The sequence below is a fragment of the Platichthys flesus genome, chromosome 11, assembly GCF_949316205.1.
Source record: "Platichthys flesus chromosome 11, fPlaFle2.1, whole genome shotgun sequence".
NCBI lineage: Eukaryota > Metazoa > Chordata > Actinopteri > Pleuronectiformes > Pleuronectidae > Platichthys > Platichthys flesus.
The window spans coordinates 18,424,523-18,445,391 of record NC_084955.1 but is presented as its reverse complement, the minus strand read 5'-3'; the positions used below and the strand labels follow the sequence as shown (position 1 = coordinate 18,445,391).

Here is a 20,869-nt window from a genome sequence, read left to right as displayed (position 1 = left end):
AAGTGGAGAAGATTCACTTTTCTTTTATTTTGTGTAATTTTAGCACAAGGAGTAAGGGTCACTCATTCATTAATCAAATCAAACCTCCGGCCTCCTGAACTTTTACTTTGAAGGTGAGCTGTCTTTCTGTCCCCCTCTAGATGTCCTCGTTCAAGTTTAGCTTCTCAGGTTGACTTCCACTTCATGCAAAGACCAGGTGAGGCCTCACTACTGGACGAACCTACAACAACAACAAGAAGTCTGCTGCTGCTTGTTTCCATGTGATGTCCTCAGGCTGCCCCCTGCTGGCGCTGGGTTCCTCTGCTGCTCTTGCTTGGTTGGTGCAACTTGTGATTAACTAAAGTTGTCCATAATTTACATTTTTAGGTTTACTTCTTGTTTGTTGTAATTTAATATCAACAAAGACTTTTAATCAATCTATTTTTCCCACATATCTATGCTCTGATCTGTGATTGTAGCAGCGTAATTGTCTAGAAGTACTTCTGCGTTAAGGTTGAATAATAATGCAGTACCAATACATACGATTTAAAAAAGTTGAATACTTAAACTGTTCTAAATTAGTGGACTTCTGTTTTTCTTCTCATCCACAAACAAACATGCAAATGGAAAAGGGAACTTGAGAGTATTGTATACTCTTTCTATTTTGAAAACCTTGAGGTACTTCACTGGCAGAAGGAGATTTTTGCATTTTTAATGTTGCTGTTTTCCCTGAACACTGCAATTTTGACGTTTTGGAAGTGTGTCTTTTTCACCACAGACAAAATGGGGTCTCTCCTCTCCAGCTTTTCAGAGATGACATCATGTACCTGCTGACCAAGGACTATAGTTGAAACAGAGGAACTCTCAGACACATCTGGACTGGCAGCTGCTTGAGGACAGTGGCCTATGCATGAGTACAGCTTTGGTTGAATATTAATGTTGTACAAATATGTGCTTATATTATATGATTGTATAAAACACACAATTCACACATTTCAATATTATGGCCGACACTGATTCCCAGCTGCAGGAATCCCTGTGCATGCTTCTTCATGCTGCAGCCCTTTGTGTTTTACTGAATCCTCCTGCCAGCTTCACCCTCCACCTGCCGCATTCTGTGGTGCACTGAGTTTTCAGCTCAACCTTAGCTCAGCACAGTCACTTGTCAGGACCCAGCACTGTGAATTATAGATGAGGAACATTTGCAGAGATGAGTAATGCTGCCTCAGTGCATGCACCCACAGCCAGACCCCCCCCCCTGTGTGTGTGTCTCTGTGTGAGTGGAGGGAGGAAGATGGGCAGAGAAAAAGAAAGAGGTATATATATACATAACTGATTAGATAAGTGGACAGACAAAAGGTTGTTTAAAAAAGAAAGGAGAATTGTGCTTGGATGAAACCCTGCACAAGCTAACCAGCATCCTTTTAGGAAACAAGAATAACACAATTTATAAAGAAAGGGCCATGGATTAGCTGGCATCTGAACAAAGTGAAGCTCATTCCTCATTATAAACTCCATCTGTGGGGGGGAGGGGTGGGGGAATGGCATAAAAATGTAAACTGCAACAGTTCTAAAATAGCATCAACATTTCAAAAAGCTGAATGAAACTTTACTTACTAAAAATCTGATGACCCGTTTTAAGTATCTTTAAAGTGCAGATTAAAAAAACAACAAACAAAAACATAGGACAAGATGACGAAACCGCCTCTACACTCAAGGGTCTTCTGCACTTGTTCCTTAAGGGTTGTCCTTAAAGTCATCAGGTGCTTTGGCCTTTTAAACACGCCCATGTTAAAGCAGGCCCACCACAGGCTGATCAGACCTGGGTGTGGTTCCTTAACATCTTGGCGCCCAGCTGGGGTCTCTCCTTGTGATCCACAGTCATTGGCTGCAGCTTTCTGTACTCCATGATCGATGTTGCAGCCGAACCTCCACTGGCTGACGGACGTGAGTTTCAAAGTGGTGAAAGATTTAGGAGATCTGAACAAAAGTTGAATATTTTGGAAAGTATGAAATACATATTAGAAAACCATGACAGCAGGTATTTAGCTTTGCTGCTTTGGCTCCTCTGACAGCCCCAGACATCAGATGGCAGCCTTGCAAAGACTAACATCAATATACAGTCGGCAGCTATGTATAAATATGTATCATCTCCCGTCCAGGCGAAACAACTGCTGATATGAAACACTATATCTGACTGAATGTGTCTCTCGGCTGCCAGATTCTTTTTTGTCTTCCAGAGACAGAAATAGACTCTTGTGTGTCCGCTGCCATAAATTTCTGCTGCCAGCCAGCGTCCAGCCAGCGAGCCCTCCTGGCACCTGCCTCCTTCCCACCTCTCCCTCACGCTCCGCTACTTTTATGGATCCGTATATTCACAAGTCAGGCGGTGATTAGCGATCTGAGTTCTCCACCAGCTTCTCCCTTGCTCATTTTATGCTTGGATGTTTGTCCTTGACTCTCTTGTAGCTGGCATGGGTTTTTTCCTCTTCACCCTCTTTCTCTCTCTCCCTCTCTGTATAGCTACGTTTTTTTAGTCTTCCACTTCATCCCTCTTACTCCCCCCCATCACTTTAATTTAAAATCCTCGATAGTGTCTTTTGATTTCTGGTTTTGAACTTTTTGCAGCAGACGGGGATGTACCAAAACTACGCCGAAGCCACCGAAACCAATAACAATAACAGTCTTCTCTGTGATCACAAGGTAGGTTTCAGGTTTTATGGTCTCCACCTGTTGCTGTGTGTGGTTCAACCGACAGGAGACTAACATTCCATTTGTGTGCTTTTATTCGAAAGTTCATATTTCCTAGACAAAGAAACTTAAAATTTGTAAGGTTTCTGTTGCATGTGTATTGTTTTACTCTAATTCTCCTTTTCTTCTCTCCTGTCTGTGTGTCTGTGTGTGTGTGTGTGTGTGTGTGTGTGTGTGTGTGTGTGTGTGTGTGTGTGTGTGTGTGTGTATGTGTGTGTGTTTGTTTGTGTGTGTGTGTGTGTACAGCAAAAACTTGTCCAGGCTATTAAAAGAATCAAGCGTGAGGCCGATGACTGCCGAGATGCAGAGAGAGAGACCTACATAGAGTCAGGGGAAGTGGAGGTATCGTTGCTGCATCATTATCTTATAGTAGTTCAAGTTGAAAACAACATAAACATTCATAATGACCCTGCTGAGGCCAATTTGAAAATATTTGAGTCAAAATGTTAGCTGATTTAATTACTGCCTTTTGTTTCCCTTCATCTCTCAGCGTAGGTTTGATGATCTGGAGCGAGAAATCCAAGCCGAGTTTCAGAACCTCCATCGCTTCCTGGACGAGGAGGAGTGTAAGGACGTGGAGCGACTGAGGAGGGCGAGACAGAAACAACTGAGACAGCTGAAGGAGAGAGAGAAGAAAATAGCAGCGCAAGGGAGAGACCTGGACGGAGCGATCAGGGTGCTAAACAGCAAACTGGCCGAGGAGGACAGTGCCACGCTGCTCAAAGTGAGGAAGGGGACATCCAGAGACAAAATATAGTTTGTCTTATTGATTTGAATATATTGATGCTTAACTGATTTGCAGATGGAGCAACATCCTGCTTATGAAAACTCTAAAAACAATGTGGCCCTGCGGGTTTACCTTGAAGGAACCCACCCAGGGTAACCCTATTACTCTGCGGCCCCTTATTGGCACTCATTTGACCACTTATATGGGCATTGATTGACCGAACCGTCGACTCGACTGATTTGCAAGTCAAAATCAATCTCTTGTTTAACAGTGAAAGGACAAACGGCAGTCAGAGCATTAGTCAGCGAATAGGAGCAGACAGCACGAAGCCTTCTGGCAACAGAAGACGACTGTTTGTGTTAATGAAAAGACTCTTGATGGTTTCACGGCCGGACGTTTGAAAATGCTGTGTACTTTCTTTTATGACGATTGATCAATGTTTCTCTCATTACAGGAAATTCAAGATCTTATTAAAAGGTAGTGTGTCTTTGCCAAACTAATTTCCATTTGACTATCTCTGATATTTTCTCCTAACTCATTAATCTTATGTGTGTGTGTGCTTTGCCACTTACTACAGGGCGTATATCCTATCATCCCTCATTCAGTCCTCCCCTTCTCTTGATTTATCCAAACAGGTCTCAGGTCAGCTTTGTTCCTCCAGCGGACGTGGACACTGAGGTGCGCTCTGGTCAGTTTGTGGGGCCCATCCAGTACAGGATATGGAAGCGTATGAAAAGCTGCCTCTACCCAAGTATGTGTATTTTCTGTATATGTCCTCAGAACCGACACGGCTCATGCTAAACAACAGGACTTATTTTACTCAATCTCTGTTTGCCCCGCAGATATAACATCAGTGACCTTAGACCCTGAGACAGCTCACCCGAACCTGTCCCTGTCCCAGTCCTGCACCTCAGTATGGTTCGAGGAAGACAAAGACACAGCAGATATCGAGCCCAACCCACGACGCTTCCACTACTATTACTGTGTACTGGGTCATCAGGGCTTCACCACTGGGCGGCACTACTGGGAGGTGGAGGTGGGTTGTAAGACAGCGTGGAGGCTGGGTGTAGCACGAGAAGATGTCCCAAGAGGGGAGATGGCTGCCACGGGCACCTCCAGTGGCCTCTGGACCCTGGCCCTGAAGAGTGGATCCGTCCTGGCCTGCACCGACCCAGAACCCACCAAAATCACTGTGTCTCTCCGTCTCGTTCGCATCGGCATTTTCTTGAACTGTGAAAAAGAGGAGGTGTCTTTCTATAACGCTGTGACCATGGCACCGATCTACACCTTCACCATGGGATCGGTCATGGTGCCTCTGCTCCCCTTCTTTAACCCCTGTGACACACACGACGGGAAGAACACGACACCAATACAGATTTTCAAACCTTCACTATGATAAAGAAGTGTTACCACTAGATAGAAGATGACGACTGTTCCTATTGGTCCAAACTGTTCATTTTATAAATAGAATCATTATAAGATTTGGAACCAATCTGGAGCTCAATGACAAGTCGATGAGTTGGTTAGTTGATCGATAGAAAATCATTTGGAAACAGTTTAAATTATTATCTAATCATTGCCTTCATTTTTCAATAATTTTTTTTTTTTTTACGATTTTGAGATATTCTTTTGTTATTATTAATTTTGCGATAATCTGGATCTAGTGATCTTCAATTTGGTTTCATAAGGCGACTGTTGGGCTTTGTCACAAGAGTAAAAGAAAATGGAGCACCAGGGTCTTGTAGAGGCGACCTGGAGCTTCAGGGTGCAGAGCAGGTGTGAACCCCTTTATGACGTAACCTTTGACCTCTTTATAAATATCTTCGATGCGTCCGCTCTGCTGTGACATGTCCCCGCCATGTTTTGTCATTAATGGGACCTGGGGTGTGAAAATGGCGCGGAAGCACTCAGAGCAAACGACGGCTGACACGGAGTGAGAGAACTGACTGAGATGTAGTTTGACAGCCCTGAGACCAGACTGTCCTTCTGCAAGCCTGTCGCTCCCAGAGAACAAAAAGACGACGGGAACAGCAAACGTCACAATCTTTTGTTTATTCTTAGTATTCCTTTACACATGAAATAAAGAAGAAAACAAAATATTTTCCATATTAAAACATCTGTGTGAAGTGTTGTGCAAAAAGGGAAGGGGAGAGAGAAGGTGAGGGACGTCACCCTACACTCAGACGAATCACGTTGTGCAAGAGGTCGGCGTGGTATCAACAGTGGGTTGTCAGAGGTGGGTACGAAAACAGAATTCCTCTGGCACCTGTGAGATATAATCACTACTCTCCCACTATGACGGAGCTGTCTCTGAAATACTGGTGACAAACCAGAGGCTCTCCCCACCGATGCACTATCCCCCACTCGCATGCTGTGACCATCACGGACAATATTCTTTTCGATGACGGTGGTACATGGAGATGCTGCACCGTCCGCCTCTCGACCCTCAGGGATCTTCACTCAAACCTTCGCCATTCGTCTGCTTTGACCAAGAATCCACTCACACAGTCTGAACTGTTCCACAGGCTGGATCAACGGAAAACACCCTCTCTCACACCTCAGCGCTCATTAAGCTACACGGCAAACTTGAAAACCTGTCTTTCAACCACTTTCATACGATATGTCACTTATCTCCGGCACATCCGGCCAACATGTGATGTCACTTTGTTCAGTCGGGTGTGAAAACAGCGTCCTACATCTGTGGATACCCTACCTATAAGAAAACTGTGTCGACAGGTGCCAGAGAACAGGCCGACTGTCCAACAGGCACTAAATAAAACGAGAATCACTCAAATATCTCAAAGTTACAATAGGCTATCCTTTGCATTTTTTTTGTGTGTGTGTTTTGTGGTTTTAAACACGTTCACACTTGTGTTTCTTCACACTGCAACATGATTTAAGCAGGCACATGAATAACCGTACTCACAACACACGGCGAAGCTCACACGAGGGCGGTAGTTCTGTACAAACATCCCACACACACACACAAACACACACACACACGGTCATAAATCATTCACGCTCATACTGTACATACGTGCATCAATTAATCACAATATAACCTCCACACACAATGATGGCATATTAAAACATCACTCCCCCGATCACACAGAAACAAGTTTAGGACGATAGGAGCCTGTTGTTCAGGACTTGTTGTGGTCATGCTGCAGTCAGTGCTTTAAGTGATGCAGGTTAAATGTGTTAATACAACATGTAAATACTGTGGAAGATACTGTAAGCTGTCTGGCTGGACTGGTGATAAAAGATCTAAAATAGGTTTGATGGTTTTATTATTTTTACATTATTTGGCTCTTCAATTAGTTCAATATGTTAGTGCATATTAAATAGCATATATTATGTGCATATATTCTCTATTCTGGATTTGGTTTAAATTAGTTTTCTCTTTTTGTTATCAAGTATAATACAACAACCATTCTATACACTAAAAACATTCAGCTTCAAGGGGGTTAAAGTGGCGTACACATGCAATATTTACAAGGCTGGAGTGTGAATGTGTGCGTGTGATTGTATGTGTGTGAGGGTGTATGTGTGAGTGTGTGTATTTGTACTTATGTCTTTGTGAGGACCATTTTGAGCATAGACCTTCTTGACTAATTAATGGAAAGTGAGGACGTTTTGCTCAGTCCTCACTTTTTCAAAGGGCTGTTTGAGCGTTAAAGCTCGCTTCAGGATTAGGTTTAGATTAAGGTTGAGGTTAAATTTAGGTTAAGGGATAGTAGTAAGCATTTAGTTGTGAAGGTTAAGGTCAGGGTTAGGGCAATATGCCAACGAGTGTCAAAATAGAAGAACAAGATTTGTGTGTGTGTGTGTTTGAGAGAGTGCGTGTCTGTGTGTGTGTGTGTGTGTGTGTGTGTGTTTATATAAAGAACATATTTCTCATTTGCATAACCAGTTTGTGGTTTCTTCACAGGTCCAGGCTGGAAACGAGACACAACCACTGTTATTTATTAATCCTCTGATTATTTAATTGTTATTGTTAATCTCTAATAAAACTGCCCCTGAAAGTCTAATGCTGTTCGTCCATCTAATTTGAGGCACCTTGATTTAGATTTTTTTGGTAGTTTTATGTATTATAGCAACTGATCTAAGTATCAAATCTGACATCGAAGCCCATCTCGTGGTATGGCTTGAGAAAATGCTGCCACGTCTCGCCTGATGGTAATTTACTGATAAGAAAAAAGCTACAGAGAAAAGGCCAGTTGGTCATACGTCTTACAATGTGTTGACATTCCACCAATCGTGAGACTGAATTATCAGTCTGTTGTAAGGAGGTCAAAAAGCTCTCTGTTGATTTCTGTGCATCAAACCTGGACTGTGATGATTTTAAACACGAGGTAGAGACATGCATTTTGTCTCGTGAACACTGTTTCTGCGTACCTCATTTAGCTTTCCACCATAAAAGAATTTTAACTAATATTCAGTGAAGTTAACTGAGCATCCACATACCTGCAAACTTTGGACACACAATGTTGTGATAATGACAAAGGCCTCATAGGACAATTTTGGAGATTTTTAAGATGTTAGCTATAAATGTTAAATCTTTGTCCTAATGTTACTACTCTACAGATCTACTCTTTTTCATCGACAACTAAATCTAATATTTAATAGTTTATCTAGTCTAACTACGTCAAGAAATTAGGTAGTTTTAAATGAGGAAAAGTAAGGGAAGCGAAAGGAAAGAAAAGGAGAGAAAGGAAATTTAGGGAAAGGAAGGCAAGATGGAGAAGGAATGACCGGGAGAAAAAAGAAAGGCCTCAATAAAGACATGGAAGTTGGGAAGGATAATGACCAAGCATTCTAACTATTTGGACTTTCACTTTGATTGAGTATTTCCCCTCTGGCCCAACATACAGCGCATGGTGTCTGGAGTTCCTGCTTTCATGAGATTCCTCTTACTCCACTGAGAGTAATCCAATTTTAGAAGACCAAAAGAACAAATACAATTTTGATGTAGATCTAGATCTTAAGTCGGATTCCAGGACTTTATGGGCCTTGATGAATACATTCCGACATTGTTACGGGGTGAGTATCAATAAAGGTGTGTAATTTCATTCTGATCCTAATAAAAAATCTTGATCTAGTGGATTTAAATGTGGTTTGTTTCAACTGCTGTGTGGTAACCAATAGAGCCAGAAACTACCACGAAGCTGCAGCTGAGAAACATAATGTGACTCTAGATGTAAGGTCTGTTTTAATTTAAAGGGACTGTTGCCTTGGTGGGGAAATAGCCTCAATAGAGTGTAGGTCTAGTTATGTGTGATGGTGTATTTCAGATGTTTCTGAAGCCAGATGACAGGCACAAGCAGTTAACATCCACATTTGTACAAAATGTCAACAACTGAATGTGATCTGTGTAATGAAAAGGGCTTTGATTTCTGTTCAGATTATGTCCAGTCTAGATAATATCATCACATGTTATAGCTAAACCTGTTTTGTCAGTTTTTTCCACAAGCTTATTAACCATCTAAATTGTAAAGGATGGTTAGTTCAGGTCAGATAAGAAATTCTAGTTCTGTTCTTGTTTTGATAAAATCTTGTAAACCTCACTATATGTTAGAAAAGACCTTATGTGTTGTTAACAGTTTAGTTGTAAACTCAGCAAAGGATTTCATTTGAAGACTGGCAGTTTCACTGTGAAGTTAACCAAAAACTAAAAACCCACCAGCAAAGGTGCCTACAACTCTAAAGATTAACAATCAACAAACCTTATTAGTTATGTGAAGTGTTTCTGAATCAGAAAGTCTCAAAGGTTATAAGTTAGTTATAGACAAGTGAGATATACCATTATGAAGGTAATTCAGGCATTAGACATGTTTGAACCAAAGCCCTCGCTCGCCCCAGCCTCAGTGGTTTCTTCATTATTTGGTTGGGGGTGTTCGATTGTCTACAGTGGTGGTAGATCTGTGGGGCTTCCGATGTGTTTTTGCAGGGGCAGATCTCAGGTGGTGGTTGGTTTCTCCGCCGCAGCGTCGTCTTTGCTATCCTCTATTACGGCACCTCCAGATTTCAGCTCCACCTCCGGGGTTTTAGGGGGAGCCACCTTTGGACTCAAGCCTCCGATAGCATCAGTGTGATCTGGGCTTGGTTTGGAATCCGGGCCTGGCTCAGGTGCACCGTTGGTGATGGGTTCTGGTGTTGTTGGTTTAGGTGGCTCGGGTTCGGGGGTAAGTGCGCTCTTACTTTCAGCTTTTGGGGCTTTAGGAGCAGCTGGTTTGGGCTCCGGGCTCGGACTTGGCGCAGGCTTTGGATCAGCTGGGCTCAGACCAGCCTTGGGCTCAGAGCTCAGGGCTGGGCTAAGCTTAACTTCTTGTTTGGGAGCATCCGGCTTCACCTCCTCGGGGGTTTTCTTAATCTCAGGTGTTGGGCTGGCTTTAGTTTCAGCTACAGGACTGGGCATTATTTCCACAGCAGGTGGAGCGCTTGGTTTGGCCTCTGCAGCAGGTGGTGGACTAGGTTTGGTTTCTTCAACAGAGATGCTTACAGCCTCAGAGTCAGGGATTTGATCAGGGACATCGGTGTCAGTGTCCAGTGGGAGGGCGGTGTTAAAGCCAACACCTGAGTCACTGGTCTCTAGGTTACCAACTCCAACCTCTTTAGAGGAAACCTCCAGACCCTGAGTTCAGACAGACAACAAGGAAAGTTAATTTGTACAACTTTGTACAATGAGGCAATCCAGAGTGCTTCACATCAGACATAAAACAGGAAGACAGCATATAGGAGACATACAGGGCAATATAAAATGAACATATAAGGGTTGTAACAGGGAAATATTGGGAGGGACACTGCCATGGGGAGGGGGGGGGACTGGAAGATAAGAACAAGCTAAAACTGCACAGCTAGTATACAGTGTAAGGTATCAATAAATAGACCCAAATTAATTAAAAAAGGTAGCGGCAAACATAAAAGTTTTCAGCCACCATTTAATAGAACTGAGAGTAGGAGCAGACCTCAGGTTTTCTGGGAGTTTGCTCCACGTACATGTTGCATGAAAGCAGAATGCAGGTTCTCTGTCTAGTTTTGACAGCTAGTCGGTCTGTCCCAGAAGACCTGAGATGTCTGGAAGGTTCATAACACAGCAGCAGATCAGGGATGAGTTTTGGTCGATTTAATCCTTTAAAAAACCAATAGCAATATTAAAAAAATCATTTGTTTTTGTCACGCAGGAAGCCACTGCAAAGTTCTGAGACCTCGACTGACGTGATCCTCTCTCTGGACTCTAGCAGCAGCATTCTGAATAAGCTGCAGCTGTCTGAACGCAGAAAAATTGAGACATTATTAAAACTCTCTTAAAGATGCACTTTGAGACAAATATACTTCACATTCTTACTTTAATGTCCACCTCTGTGCTTTGAGATTTCTCTGTGGTGTCCGCCTGGGAATGCTTGGATTCCTCACTGAGTTTGGTGATGTTCTTCACCACCTGTTTGGTGAGAAGGAAACTACAGTCAACATCATAACCATCACCAGCACCATCACGCTGTCGGTGGGATGTTTGTCCCTCCGACCTGTCTGAAGGCCTCCCCCTCGTCCTCTTTGCCAGCGTTCTGGGCGATCTTCTCCAGCGTAGCCGCCCTCTTGGCCCTCTTCTTCACTTTGATCAGGCAGGACAGCAGGCAGGCCAGCAGAAGGAAAACCAGCAGACCCAACAGGGCGATGATGGCTACATACAGGGACTCCAGCTTGTAGGCTGCATGGAGGCATTGTGGGAAAGGAGAGAGAAGGGACAGGAGTGGGAGTAGATTATTCAAGGGTCCACTCGTTGACAAGTTCCAATACATGAATATAATCAACAAAGAAATGGACTATTCTTTCTTTTTCAGCCACAAAGCAATAATTTGCGCTCCTCTCCGTTCTGATGTTTTGATGCCAACCTTCAGCAGCTATCACAGCAACATAAACCTGCCAGCCCCCTTCCTTACGTTTCACTCGCAGGTGGGTGATGGACACAGTGAATCCCAGTATGTCAATAATCTTGAACTCGCCAGCGTCTGACGCCTTGACCTGATCTAGAATAAACTGTGAACCTTCCAGGGTGAGACGTTCCTGCAGACCCAGCGCCTCTTGAGCCTAGAACACAGACATGCACATCCGTGAGTTGCAGAAATCAAGACAGCACAACATATGTGTACCAAACATTGAATGATGTAAAAGAGAAAAGATTATAAACACAGCACCAACGATAAAAGGCTTAGACTTTGAAATAACTCAACAGCAGAGACTGGTTCAAAAGTGGGTCATAATGAGTAAAATGTCCTTAAGCAGCTTTTGACACCTAAAAAAAGCTGGCATTCAGCATAGGCATTGTGTAAATATGACTCTAACTGGTCACATAACAGAACTATAATATATTACATTTAGCTGTGACTTATATGTTTCTTTTATCCTCTATTTTAACCAATACTTTTGACAGTTTCAAGTTTGAATTGAAATCCGCTATATAAATAAAGTTGTTAGTAAGACGAATAGTTACACTCGTGAATTCTCCCTTGTCCAGCAGCAGACGGGGCGTTGAGTCATAATCGGGGGTGTAGTAGAGACGGACCAAGGAGCTGTTGAGCACCAGGTTGATCTTCAGTCTTTTGCCAATCGGCTCGTTGGGGAACTCTTGGCGCTCTGGGACACAGAGGGACGACAGGGGAGGACAGAGGACAGACAGAGAGTAAATACATCACAGCTCTGTTTACAGGCCCATGGATCATCTGAAATGCATTAGCCTGCTCAGATCCATTAACATGCAGGTATTTAAAAAGCCATTACCGCAGGCAAGAAGAGTCTAATAACCACAGACACAACAACAACAACAACATCCGGATGGAAGTTGAAGGCCGTTTCAGAAAGGGTAAATACAGGAGACTAAAAAAAAAAAAATATCTGTCTTCATTTGTCCTCTCACCCCTGACGTTGAGACACACTTTCTTCAGGATGGCACCTTCGGCGTATCTGACAGTGTAGCTGCCCTCGTCTGCCCCTGTGACAGCACTGAGACCGATGCTGCGCTCGTTGACACTGATACGACCCTGGTAGCCGTCCCTGGATATGCCCGTACTGGTCAGCAGCACCAGAGCCGGTCTGCAGGAGGAGAAGTCAAATCATTTCTCCACCTTTCCTCGTAATTCAGAGACAATCTGTTTCTCTGCATGTGAATCATGGTGGGAAAATGTAATTACAGATTCTCTTGGGTTTAAATATCAGAGTAATCTGGCGGACTCTTTACCTTGATGTCTGGTTGGCCTCCACGGCCAAGGGCCGGTACTCCAGGGTGACGGAAGGGGTCACCTCCAACAGCGGAATAAGGAAGTTGTCTCCATATGTAATGAGCTGCTCATTGGAGCAATCTAGGAGGTAAAGGAAGGGAAGTGGTAAACATTCTGCTCTTCAGTACTAATTACAGCAGAGAGGAAATTGCAAGCGTGTACTGTAAGTGAAACGGAGTGAAGGGGGGGAGATAGAGAGAGAGAGAGAGAGAGAGAGAGAGAGAGAGAGAGAGAGAGAGAGAGAGAGAGAGAGAGAGAAAGCAAGCTGGGCAGATGTGATGAACGGGGGACGGACTGGAGGGAAACGAAGGAGCACTGATCCAAAAATATCTAGATGGCTGGAATGAAAGGGTGCACAAAGCGAGCGGAGGGAAAGACAGTAAAGACCAGATGAAGACAGGAAAACAACAGGGGAGGGAAAGAAAGGGGAGCGGGTTGGCAGTTAAAGAGCTGCATAATTACTGGCTGGCAGCTCTGGCATGCCTTAACACACACACACACACACGCACACGTGTTTATCTCTGCACAGCACATTACTCCTTCCATATGGCACAGCTTCCACACACTGCTACACTATGGTGGTTTGTATCCTTGCTGGGATGGAATTAACTCAAGCTGGGTGTCATTCCCTCTTTGTTTCACCTTTGTGTGTCTAATCTCATCAGAACACAGAGTCATCATCACGGCTGAGACGTGAGACACTGACGAGACGAACAGGATGTGTAACCATTTTTTGGCTGCTGAGTGGATGATGAGAGCAGAGGAAAAGACACTGCACTGATTCTGACTCCAGATCAGGTGTAGAAGATGTATTCTTCATCCTGATGTCGTAGCTCTGATGTGACGCAGTGGTGGAAGAAGTATTCATATCAAAAACGACCCTTTAAAAATACTACATAAGTTAAAGTCTATTATAGTATTTATTTTTTAGTTAAAGTACATAAATGTGATCGAAGTCTCAAATGTAAACTGTTTAAACTTTACTTTCAGCCCTATTTGCACTCACTGACATTTAATATGAAATAATTTAAAACATTAAATGGAAATAGAAATTGAAAATGAATTATGTCTAAAGATGATCTAAAATGCTTTTTTATTTTATTTACTGTATTGCATTGAGGCTTTCTAATTATATAAATGGATAAAATCAGGTAATAGTTTGTTATGTAGATGTTAATTATCCATTTGAAATCACTGATTAGTAATTTAACATTATCCTAGAGGAACTTGGTATGAATTTCGTGAATTTGAGTCTTCTAGTAGTGTTTTCAATAAAAATTCTAAGACCTCTTGTGAGGAGGTAATATGTCCTTTGAGACACTTTTGTTAAGATGTCATCAGATACCTCGGACTACAAGCGTGATGCGCCTGATCTCCTCAGGCTTCTCCGGGTTCTTCACCGTGTACACGCCCTCGTCTTCCTCGCCCACAGCGTCTACAATGAGGTGGCTGAGTTGGCGGTTGAGTTTGGCCCGGCTGTTGACCACAGCACCGTCTCTCATCAGGACCACGTCGGGCGAACGCGGTGCCGACCTGTTCCGGAACGTGACCTCCAGCCCGAGAGAGGTGAGCATGATGTGGAAATCCTCCCCGTGGAACAAAGTCATCGAGTCCTCGTCGACTGGATAACACGGTGGACACAGGGAAGAGGGAGCATTGACAAACACATTATGGTTAAGGGCGGCTCATAATTCCTCATTGATGAGTGACAAACTCAACATAAGAGTCTTACCTTTCACAGGAGCAGACAGAACTGTGAAGGAAGAGAAAACACAAACGATATATTTGGATATTCTGACTCTTTAACGTCAGTAGTTGTCTTTTTTATGGAAAATATTCTCACACATTTTTCTGGATTAGTCAATAATGTAATGACACTGGCATTGGTGGAAAAAGACACAACTGACATACATCCATATCACCACTATAGGGCACCACTACATTCTAATGACATACCTGTGGTGAGCAGGAGGCTGAGTGTGATCCCACTGACTGTCCCCATCCTGGCGTATGTGTTAGTGTCTACAAAGAGAGATGTGTTCACAGACAGTCAAAACAATAGGCAGCATTTATTTACCTTCACACATGTACATATGGATTCATATTTGCAGAGTTAGTCTGAGGAAATGACTGAGAGTTAATGCTTTTGTTTTAACCTTCGCTGTTTTTTGGTTTATGTTGCGAAATTTGGTGGACGGACACAGATCCATGGAATTTATTTCACTTTCTCTCACATTGTGACAGACTGTCCAACATTTTCACTGTTTTCCCAGGAATTGATTAAAGGATCTTGCACATTCAGGCACATTTAGGGACCTGATATCTGTGATTATATGAAAAATGGCTGCAGCTTGATTTAATTTAAAGGGACTGCTGGGCCTTGAGGACGGTATGTGCTCTAATTTTAATCAAATGACTACTGCTATTAGAATATTGGCTGAAAACAATCACAATCTAATGGCCCAAATATTGGATTCACATCACGTCCCCGAACTGAATATATTGTTACAGTGTCAAGAAATGATCTGTGAACCAGGTCTCATGAGGGAGATGTTCCGCCGTCGTACATACAAACATTCACACGCACTTTCCCATCGAAGGTAGAATCAATCTTTACCGTGCTGTAGAGACTTGTCAGTTGCCATTAGATGATAAATGGAGACAGAACGAGTCCTCCATTCAGTGATGTCACTGCCAATAATCTCAAGTGCAAAATCTCCCTACTACACTATACTAGACATTCAGGAGCTACATGAATCTCGTTATCATAATTTCTCTCTCGCTATTTGAAGAGAACGTCTGCAAGTAAGATCCTGTTGAAATTAAAATAGGGGAAACTGCAAATGTCGGGGAAAGGGAACAGAGGGGGGTGACCATGATTTCCACAAGAGGGTTTCTGGTGAAGCAGCCTGACTGATCGCAGCACTGAGGAGATATTGATGGTCTTTTTGTGCTGAGACATCAGAGGCAAAGCATCATGGGGCTGGAGCCAAAAGAAACCTGCCTGTGGTTTTTCATTTTAAAAGCCCAGGAGGGGACCAGGAAGAATCACCTGCAGCGCTCACAGCGGGATAGAGCAGCATGCAGCCAAGGTTATATAATATATATGCCAGAAAACCTAGAAACTGTCAAGCTCATAAGAATTGTATTATTATATGTGATTTTTCATACAAAATAGCGTCTTTTAACTGTGCTATTGTGGTCAACATTGTATTTCTTTCTGATTTTCCTTAATGTTGTCCTGTAGGGTTCACTAGTAATCCAATTAGCCCATCTAAAAGTCCTGGAGGGGACTATTTCCAGAGAATCTTTCAGTCCCTGCAAATTCAATTTACCTGCCATAGCCTGGGGATTATTATTGGACTTCAGACATAAAAGCAGCCTGTGGTGAAACCCTCTTTGCGAAAACCAATAGTGGTGCTATTATAACTTAATGACATACCTGGGCTCAATTTCAAATCAGGACCGTGAGAAGATTTATGGGTCAAAGTTAGTGTCGTGAAGAGGGGCTTTTCTTTTATAGTGTATGTACTTGTTTAGCAGGGCTCTAGATCACTGTCAAGGATCGTGTATTGATTATGTGCCTGTCTTTAAACAGAGAATAATTCATGACCCCAAGATTATTCAAATTGCAGTGATTGGAGTAACGGCCTCGCCGAGATTCCAACAGGAACAGTCCAGACCGAGGACAAGGGCTGCAGGGAAAACATGTTTTCCTCAGGAGCCTGTATGACTAAGATGGTTTCTGAGAGGGATCATGATTAATGTTGTAGCACGGATTGGGATTATGATGATTTGAAAACTGCCTCCTGCTTCCAAGGCATCTGAGGCGACTCATCCGGAGTTTGTGCAAAAGACGCTTGCTGCAGTTTTTCGTTTACAAAGCCGAGGAGGGGACTGGGAGGGAACACCTGCAGTGCTCCCAGTCACACTATGCAGCAGCTAATAAACACGCGGTGAAGATTTAAGTGTGTTATTGCAAAACGGCAGACACAACGTCCCACAACCCATTCCTACTGGAAATGATGCAGCATTAAAACATCCCAGCTCCGTCTGTGTGTGTGCCACCTGTCTGCCTTTGTATATGTGTAGCGAGAATATCCTTTTAATTGGCAATAGCAGAGACAATCTCCTTGTTTTTTATTGTTTAATGAGAAAAAGTCAAATTTCACAGTGTCGCAATCCGACAACCAGAGCTGCTGCTTCACATTAGGCCTCACACAACCCTGTCGGCCACATCCACACACAACACTCTGGGCAGGACGCCTAAAAGCCCACTGATTTTTTATTGTATCTGAAACAAAATATGGAACCAAACTGCGTCACAAAGGATCAAAGTCTCTCTGCAAACAAAACCTTGGTTTCCAGTCGTCTGTATCTCTCAAATTACACAGTGAGTCTTACTGTCTCCGTCCTTTGTTTCAGGAATTCTCCTCAGGGTTTTAACGAGGCGCCTGCATCATAAATTACATCCAACAAATTGACTCTTGACCCCAGTGACACTCAGCGTTTAATTAATAAAGTGATCGGAGATGTAGGATTGGTTGGCTCTGGTGGAGGAGGCCATCTGTCTGTCTCAGCAGTCCACCCTCGGCAAGGCACCGTGGCAGATCTGCTGTTTCTGTGCAGGATCTGAGAAGAATAAGTCCAAACGCCTTTTGTCTTTATGTGATTTTGAGTAATTGAGACCAAAACTAACAAGAGAGGGTCGAGTCTGCCGAGCGCAAACATGCACCATCATGAAAACACATGCAATAAGCTACATTATGAGCTTATTCGTTCATACACTGTCCTCCGGGCACAGACGGACATGCCATCTGCTGTCCTTCCCTGACTTCCTCCTCTCCTCTCACTTAGCTTCACCCGTCTTCATTCTACCTCACTGGAGTCCTTTGCTTTTTCTCCCTTTCTCTCACTGCCATCGCAATTTTCACATCTTCAAGTGTTACTTTCCACCACCATCACAGCCCTCCTTCAAGTCTCCCAGTCCTCTCCTGCTGCCTTCGACAGCTCTGCATCATATTATTCTCCTCTCAACTCGAACCCCCCTGCTCCGTATCTCGGGGCATATCTTTGCTTTGCTTTCTCAGGCCTCCTCTCCAGAACTCTCTCTCTCTTTTTATCATGTCTCTTTCACCCTCTCCTCCTCCTTGTTTTATATAATCCAAGCCTGTGCATCCCACTCTGAAATCAAAGCCTGTGCCTGTGTTCCTTCAAACTCCAAACTGCCTGCTATACACTGGAGGGACAGACACGTCTTTGTCCACAGGGGCTTTAAAGAGGCGGAAATGCCATCAATGACTGCAGATGTGGGGACCCAACAAAGCTACCTCTGTGTCCTCTTCACCCATCATCATTTCTCTTTCAGTTTCACTTCCCTCAGTTTCTTTGCCCGAGTGATGAGGAGGAATAACTCTGCACAAGGTGAGGCCCCTCTGATGATGAGGAGGCAAAACAGAAGAGCTCAAACACACACACACACACACACACAACTTTGTACTTCATCGACACGCATTGACTTAATGCTTTCCCTTAACCCTTACCCCCAACCTTAACCATCACAAATAAAGGCCTAACCCTTAAATTAATCCAAACCGAATTCTAACACCAAAACAAAATCTTGATCAACCAAAATGTCACCACTCTGCCAGGTCTATGCTCTGGACCCTTCCACTCATAGTGAACAGCCTCACCAAAACCTCATCCCTAACCTTAACCTGAGTACAATTCACATCTTCACCTGAACCTTAAACTGGAGCTCAGAAAGTAAGGTTTTCTTTGGTAACTATGAAGTGTGCTGGTCCTGACAAGGTCAGTGGGTGTGCTGGTCCCAAAGAGGTAGGAAGAACGAGCACACAAACACACACAGAAACACACACACACACACACACACTTACACAGATGCACAAGCTGTACCCTCTTACCACAGCGCTAGACATTCATAAAACATGAAGCATTCAAAAAGGGCTGCACCAGGAGACACATGGGAGAGAGGCTTGATGTGTGCTGCAGGTGAACCTAAAAACAAAGATGGAGTCTCCCTTTGCTGAAAGAATTCATAAAAAAAGTCCCATTTTTCCAGTCTGGTGATCCCAACGTCACCGGCCTCTCCATCACCTCCACTCAACTCGCCTTTTATAACCGCACAGCAGAAAAAGATGAGGGAGGACAATCTCGACGAGACAAAATACAAATGTAAAGTCTATGTTTGAGAAGAAGCCTGCAGCAGCGGACACTTGTCCAACATATTTCTCGCACCTGTCAGATTGAATAAAATCAGTGGACCGAAATGGGGGGGGGTTGGTAAAGGGGACACATGCAGGAGCCGGCGCAAGGTGGACAAACACACTATTACAGGGGATAAGGACACAAGAGGTTTGGATTTACTTTATGGTAAAGATTACACAGACAGGATAGGGGTCTGGTGATGAACACCAAGGCTCTCTGGTGTTAAAGGTCTGTGAGCTGCACACTGCAGGCAGAGGTGACACAGCCAGGAAGAGCGTCCTCCCAGATAATGGAGGCTTTTAAGCTTTGAAGTCATAAGAATGTAGAAGATCCAAGCGCCCTTACCTTCTTAGAGCATGGGAATGACATATGGGAATGATATAAGACTATAGACTGCATAATATGCAATTTTATTTATCTCATGTTTTCATGTAAAGCTTGAACTGAATCCGAATCTGTACATGCACATCAGGCTATAATAAACATTTATCCCCATCCTGCATCCTGTTAAATAAACCTGCACGATATTCCTGACTCTCCCCCGGGAGGCTGCATGGGGAAATAAGTGAAACGGCTCTGTTCACTCAGTAAACAGGATGGACCTTATTTCCACAGCTCTCCTCTCCCATTCTCAGACACTATGTGATATGTTTTCAAACCTCACAGGTCGGTAACAGGCAGTCACGTCCGGGGCCGGGACAGCCGACGAGCGCATCAACCCAAAAAAACTGCAGAATTTAACCCGTGGCGCACCGGTCCGGGTTTGGGGAAAAACGCATCCACACGCGTCATACGTGTTGGAGGCAGGAATAAAGCAGCCGTCGGTGGCTCACCTACCTCTATGAGTCCGGTCACAGCTGCAGGGATGTCGGGATTGTCTCGCAGGTCAGTGTGAGTGCGAGCGGAGCCTGGTTGCTGCCTCCTTCTCTCCAACCTCGCCCCCTCCAGAGCCGCGCTTCACCGCTCGGGCTCAACATTTGGAGGACGCTCAGAATATGTCGGGCTCGGGCTCGCGCGCTCGGAGACACTCGACTCGTGTCGGGAAACACCGAACACCATCAACCCCCACCGCACCCCCACCTATGGACCCCCTGACAGTGAAGATGGGGAGTGGCGGTCAGTCAGGAGTCAGAAGATGCTGATGCTGCAAAGTGAGCATCCATCAATCAATTCAGCTGTCAGGTCCATTAAAGGTGACATTGAGTTCAGATTAGTTATTTTTGAGCTTTTGCTTGTTGCATTCGTTTTCATCACATCACTTTCCTCGTTTTTTTACCCCAACAAATAAAAGCCTTTTTCTTTGTTATCTGGTTTTGTGGAGATTTTATTTTGATTTAGCAAGAAATACTAAATCAAGAGAATGATCTTAAAGGGATGGTTCACCCAAATCCACATGGTCTACTCACCACTATGCCCACTGCGGGATGGGTAAAGCTTTAGAGTCCACAAAACACTTTGGGAGTTTCAGGGATAAACAGAGCTGCAGCCAAATCCAATACAATTGAAGAAACAGCTTACTCCTTCTTCAAATGTAGAGAAACAGCAGAACAAATACACAACATGCCTCCATACTGCTCCTGTGGTGCCATTCAAGTGTCTGTGAGCCCCGGAATTCAAATTGGACTCGAAACAGCGTTATTTACATCGTGTTTTTAGCCCAAATGTCGGCTGTGATCCACGAACACGGCTCCAGAGGACAACAGGGGACATTTAGGCTTAAAATCTTGTTTAGTTGTGATTGATCATAAAATAACAACTTATGGATTATATTAAAGGGACATTCTGTACGAGTCTATATGCTAAATCCTAAGGCATTGCATGGAATATACTGCTTTCTTATACCTCCCTACATAACCTTTTTGCAATTGTGGGGTTAACCTTGAAATTCAGCAACAAAGGTCCATTTGGT

General features: G+C 43.8%; 2 protein-coding genes across 2 annotated transcripts; one reads left to right on the top strand and one right to left on the bottom strand.

The window, feature by feature from the left end:
* Positions 1-1,619: 1,619 nt before the first annotated feature.
* Positions 1,620-6,267, top strand: si:ch73-54f23.4 (zinc-binding protein A33). Its single transcript, XM_062400022.1, has 6 exons — positions 1,620-2,682; positions 2,977-3,072; positions 3,221-3,454; positions 3,912-3,934; positions 4,093-4,208; positions 4,300-6,267. The coding sequence occupies exons 1-6, from the start codon at positions 2,617-2,619 to the stop codon at positions 4,851-4,853; spliced, it is 1,089 nt and encodes a 362-aa protein (XP_062256006.1). The 5' UTR covers positions 1,620-2,616; the 3' UTR covers positions 4,854-6,267.
* si:dkeyp-77h1.4 (uncharacterized) lies at positions 5,491-20,132 on the bottom strand. The gene is made up of 11 exons (XM_062399948.1): positions 19,798-20,132; positions 14,689-14,754; positions 14,465-14,485; positions 14,078-14,353; positions 12,693-12,813; positions 12,372-12,547; positions 11,949-12,091; positions 11,398-11,545; positions 10,984-11,165; positions 10,806-10,898; positions 5,491-10,091 (listed from the first exon to the last, which is right to left on the bottom strand). Exons 2-11 carry the CDS (start codon positions 14,732-14,734, stop codon positions 9,417-9,419), a joined length of 1,881 nt encoding a protein of 626 aa, XP_062255932.1. The 5' UTR covers positions 14,735-14,754; positions 19,798-20,132; the 3' UTR covers positions 5,491-9,416.
* Positions 20,133-20,869: the final 737 nt, after the last annotated feature.

Bases quoted from the DNA above. Each gene is read 5' to 3' on its own strand.
- si:ch73-54f23.4 (XM_062400022.1), top strand. From the start codon at position 2,617: ATGTACCAAAACTACGCCGAAGCCACCGAAACCAATAACAATAACAGT. The intron at 3,455-3,911 runs GTGAGGAAGGGG...CTCTCATTACAG, and splicing joins ACAGTGCCACGCTGCTCAAA to GAAATTCAAGATCTTATTAA. The intron at 3,935-4,092 runs GTAGTGTGTCTT...TTATCCAAACAG, and splicing joins ATTCAAGATCTTATTAAAAG to GTCTCAGGTCAGCTTTGTTC.
- si:dkeyp-77h1.4 (XM_062399948.1), bottom strand. From the start codon at position 14,734: ATGGGGACAGTCAGTGGGATCACACTCAGCCTCCTGCTCACCACAG. The intron at 14,354-14,464 runs GTAAGACTCTTA...CGTGTTATCCAG, and splicing joins TCTGTCTGCTCCTGTGAAAG to TCGACGAGGACTCGATGACT. The intron at 12,814-14,077 runs GTATCTGATGAC...TTTACCTCCTAG, and splicing joins CATCACGCTTGTAGTCCGAG to ATTGCTCCAATGAGCAGCTC.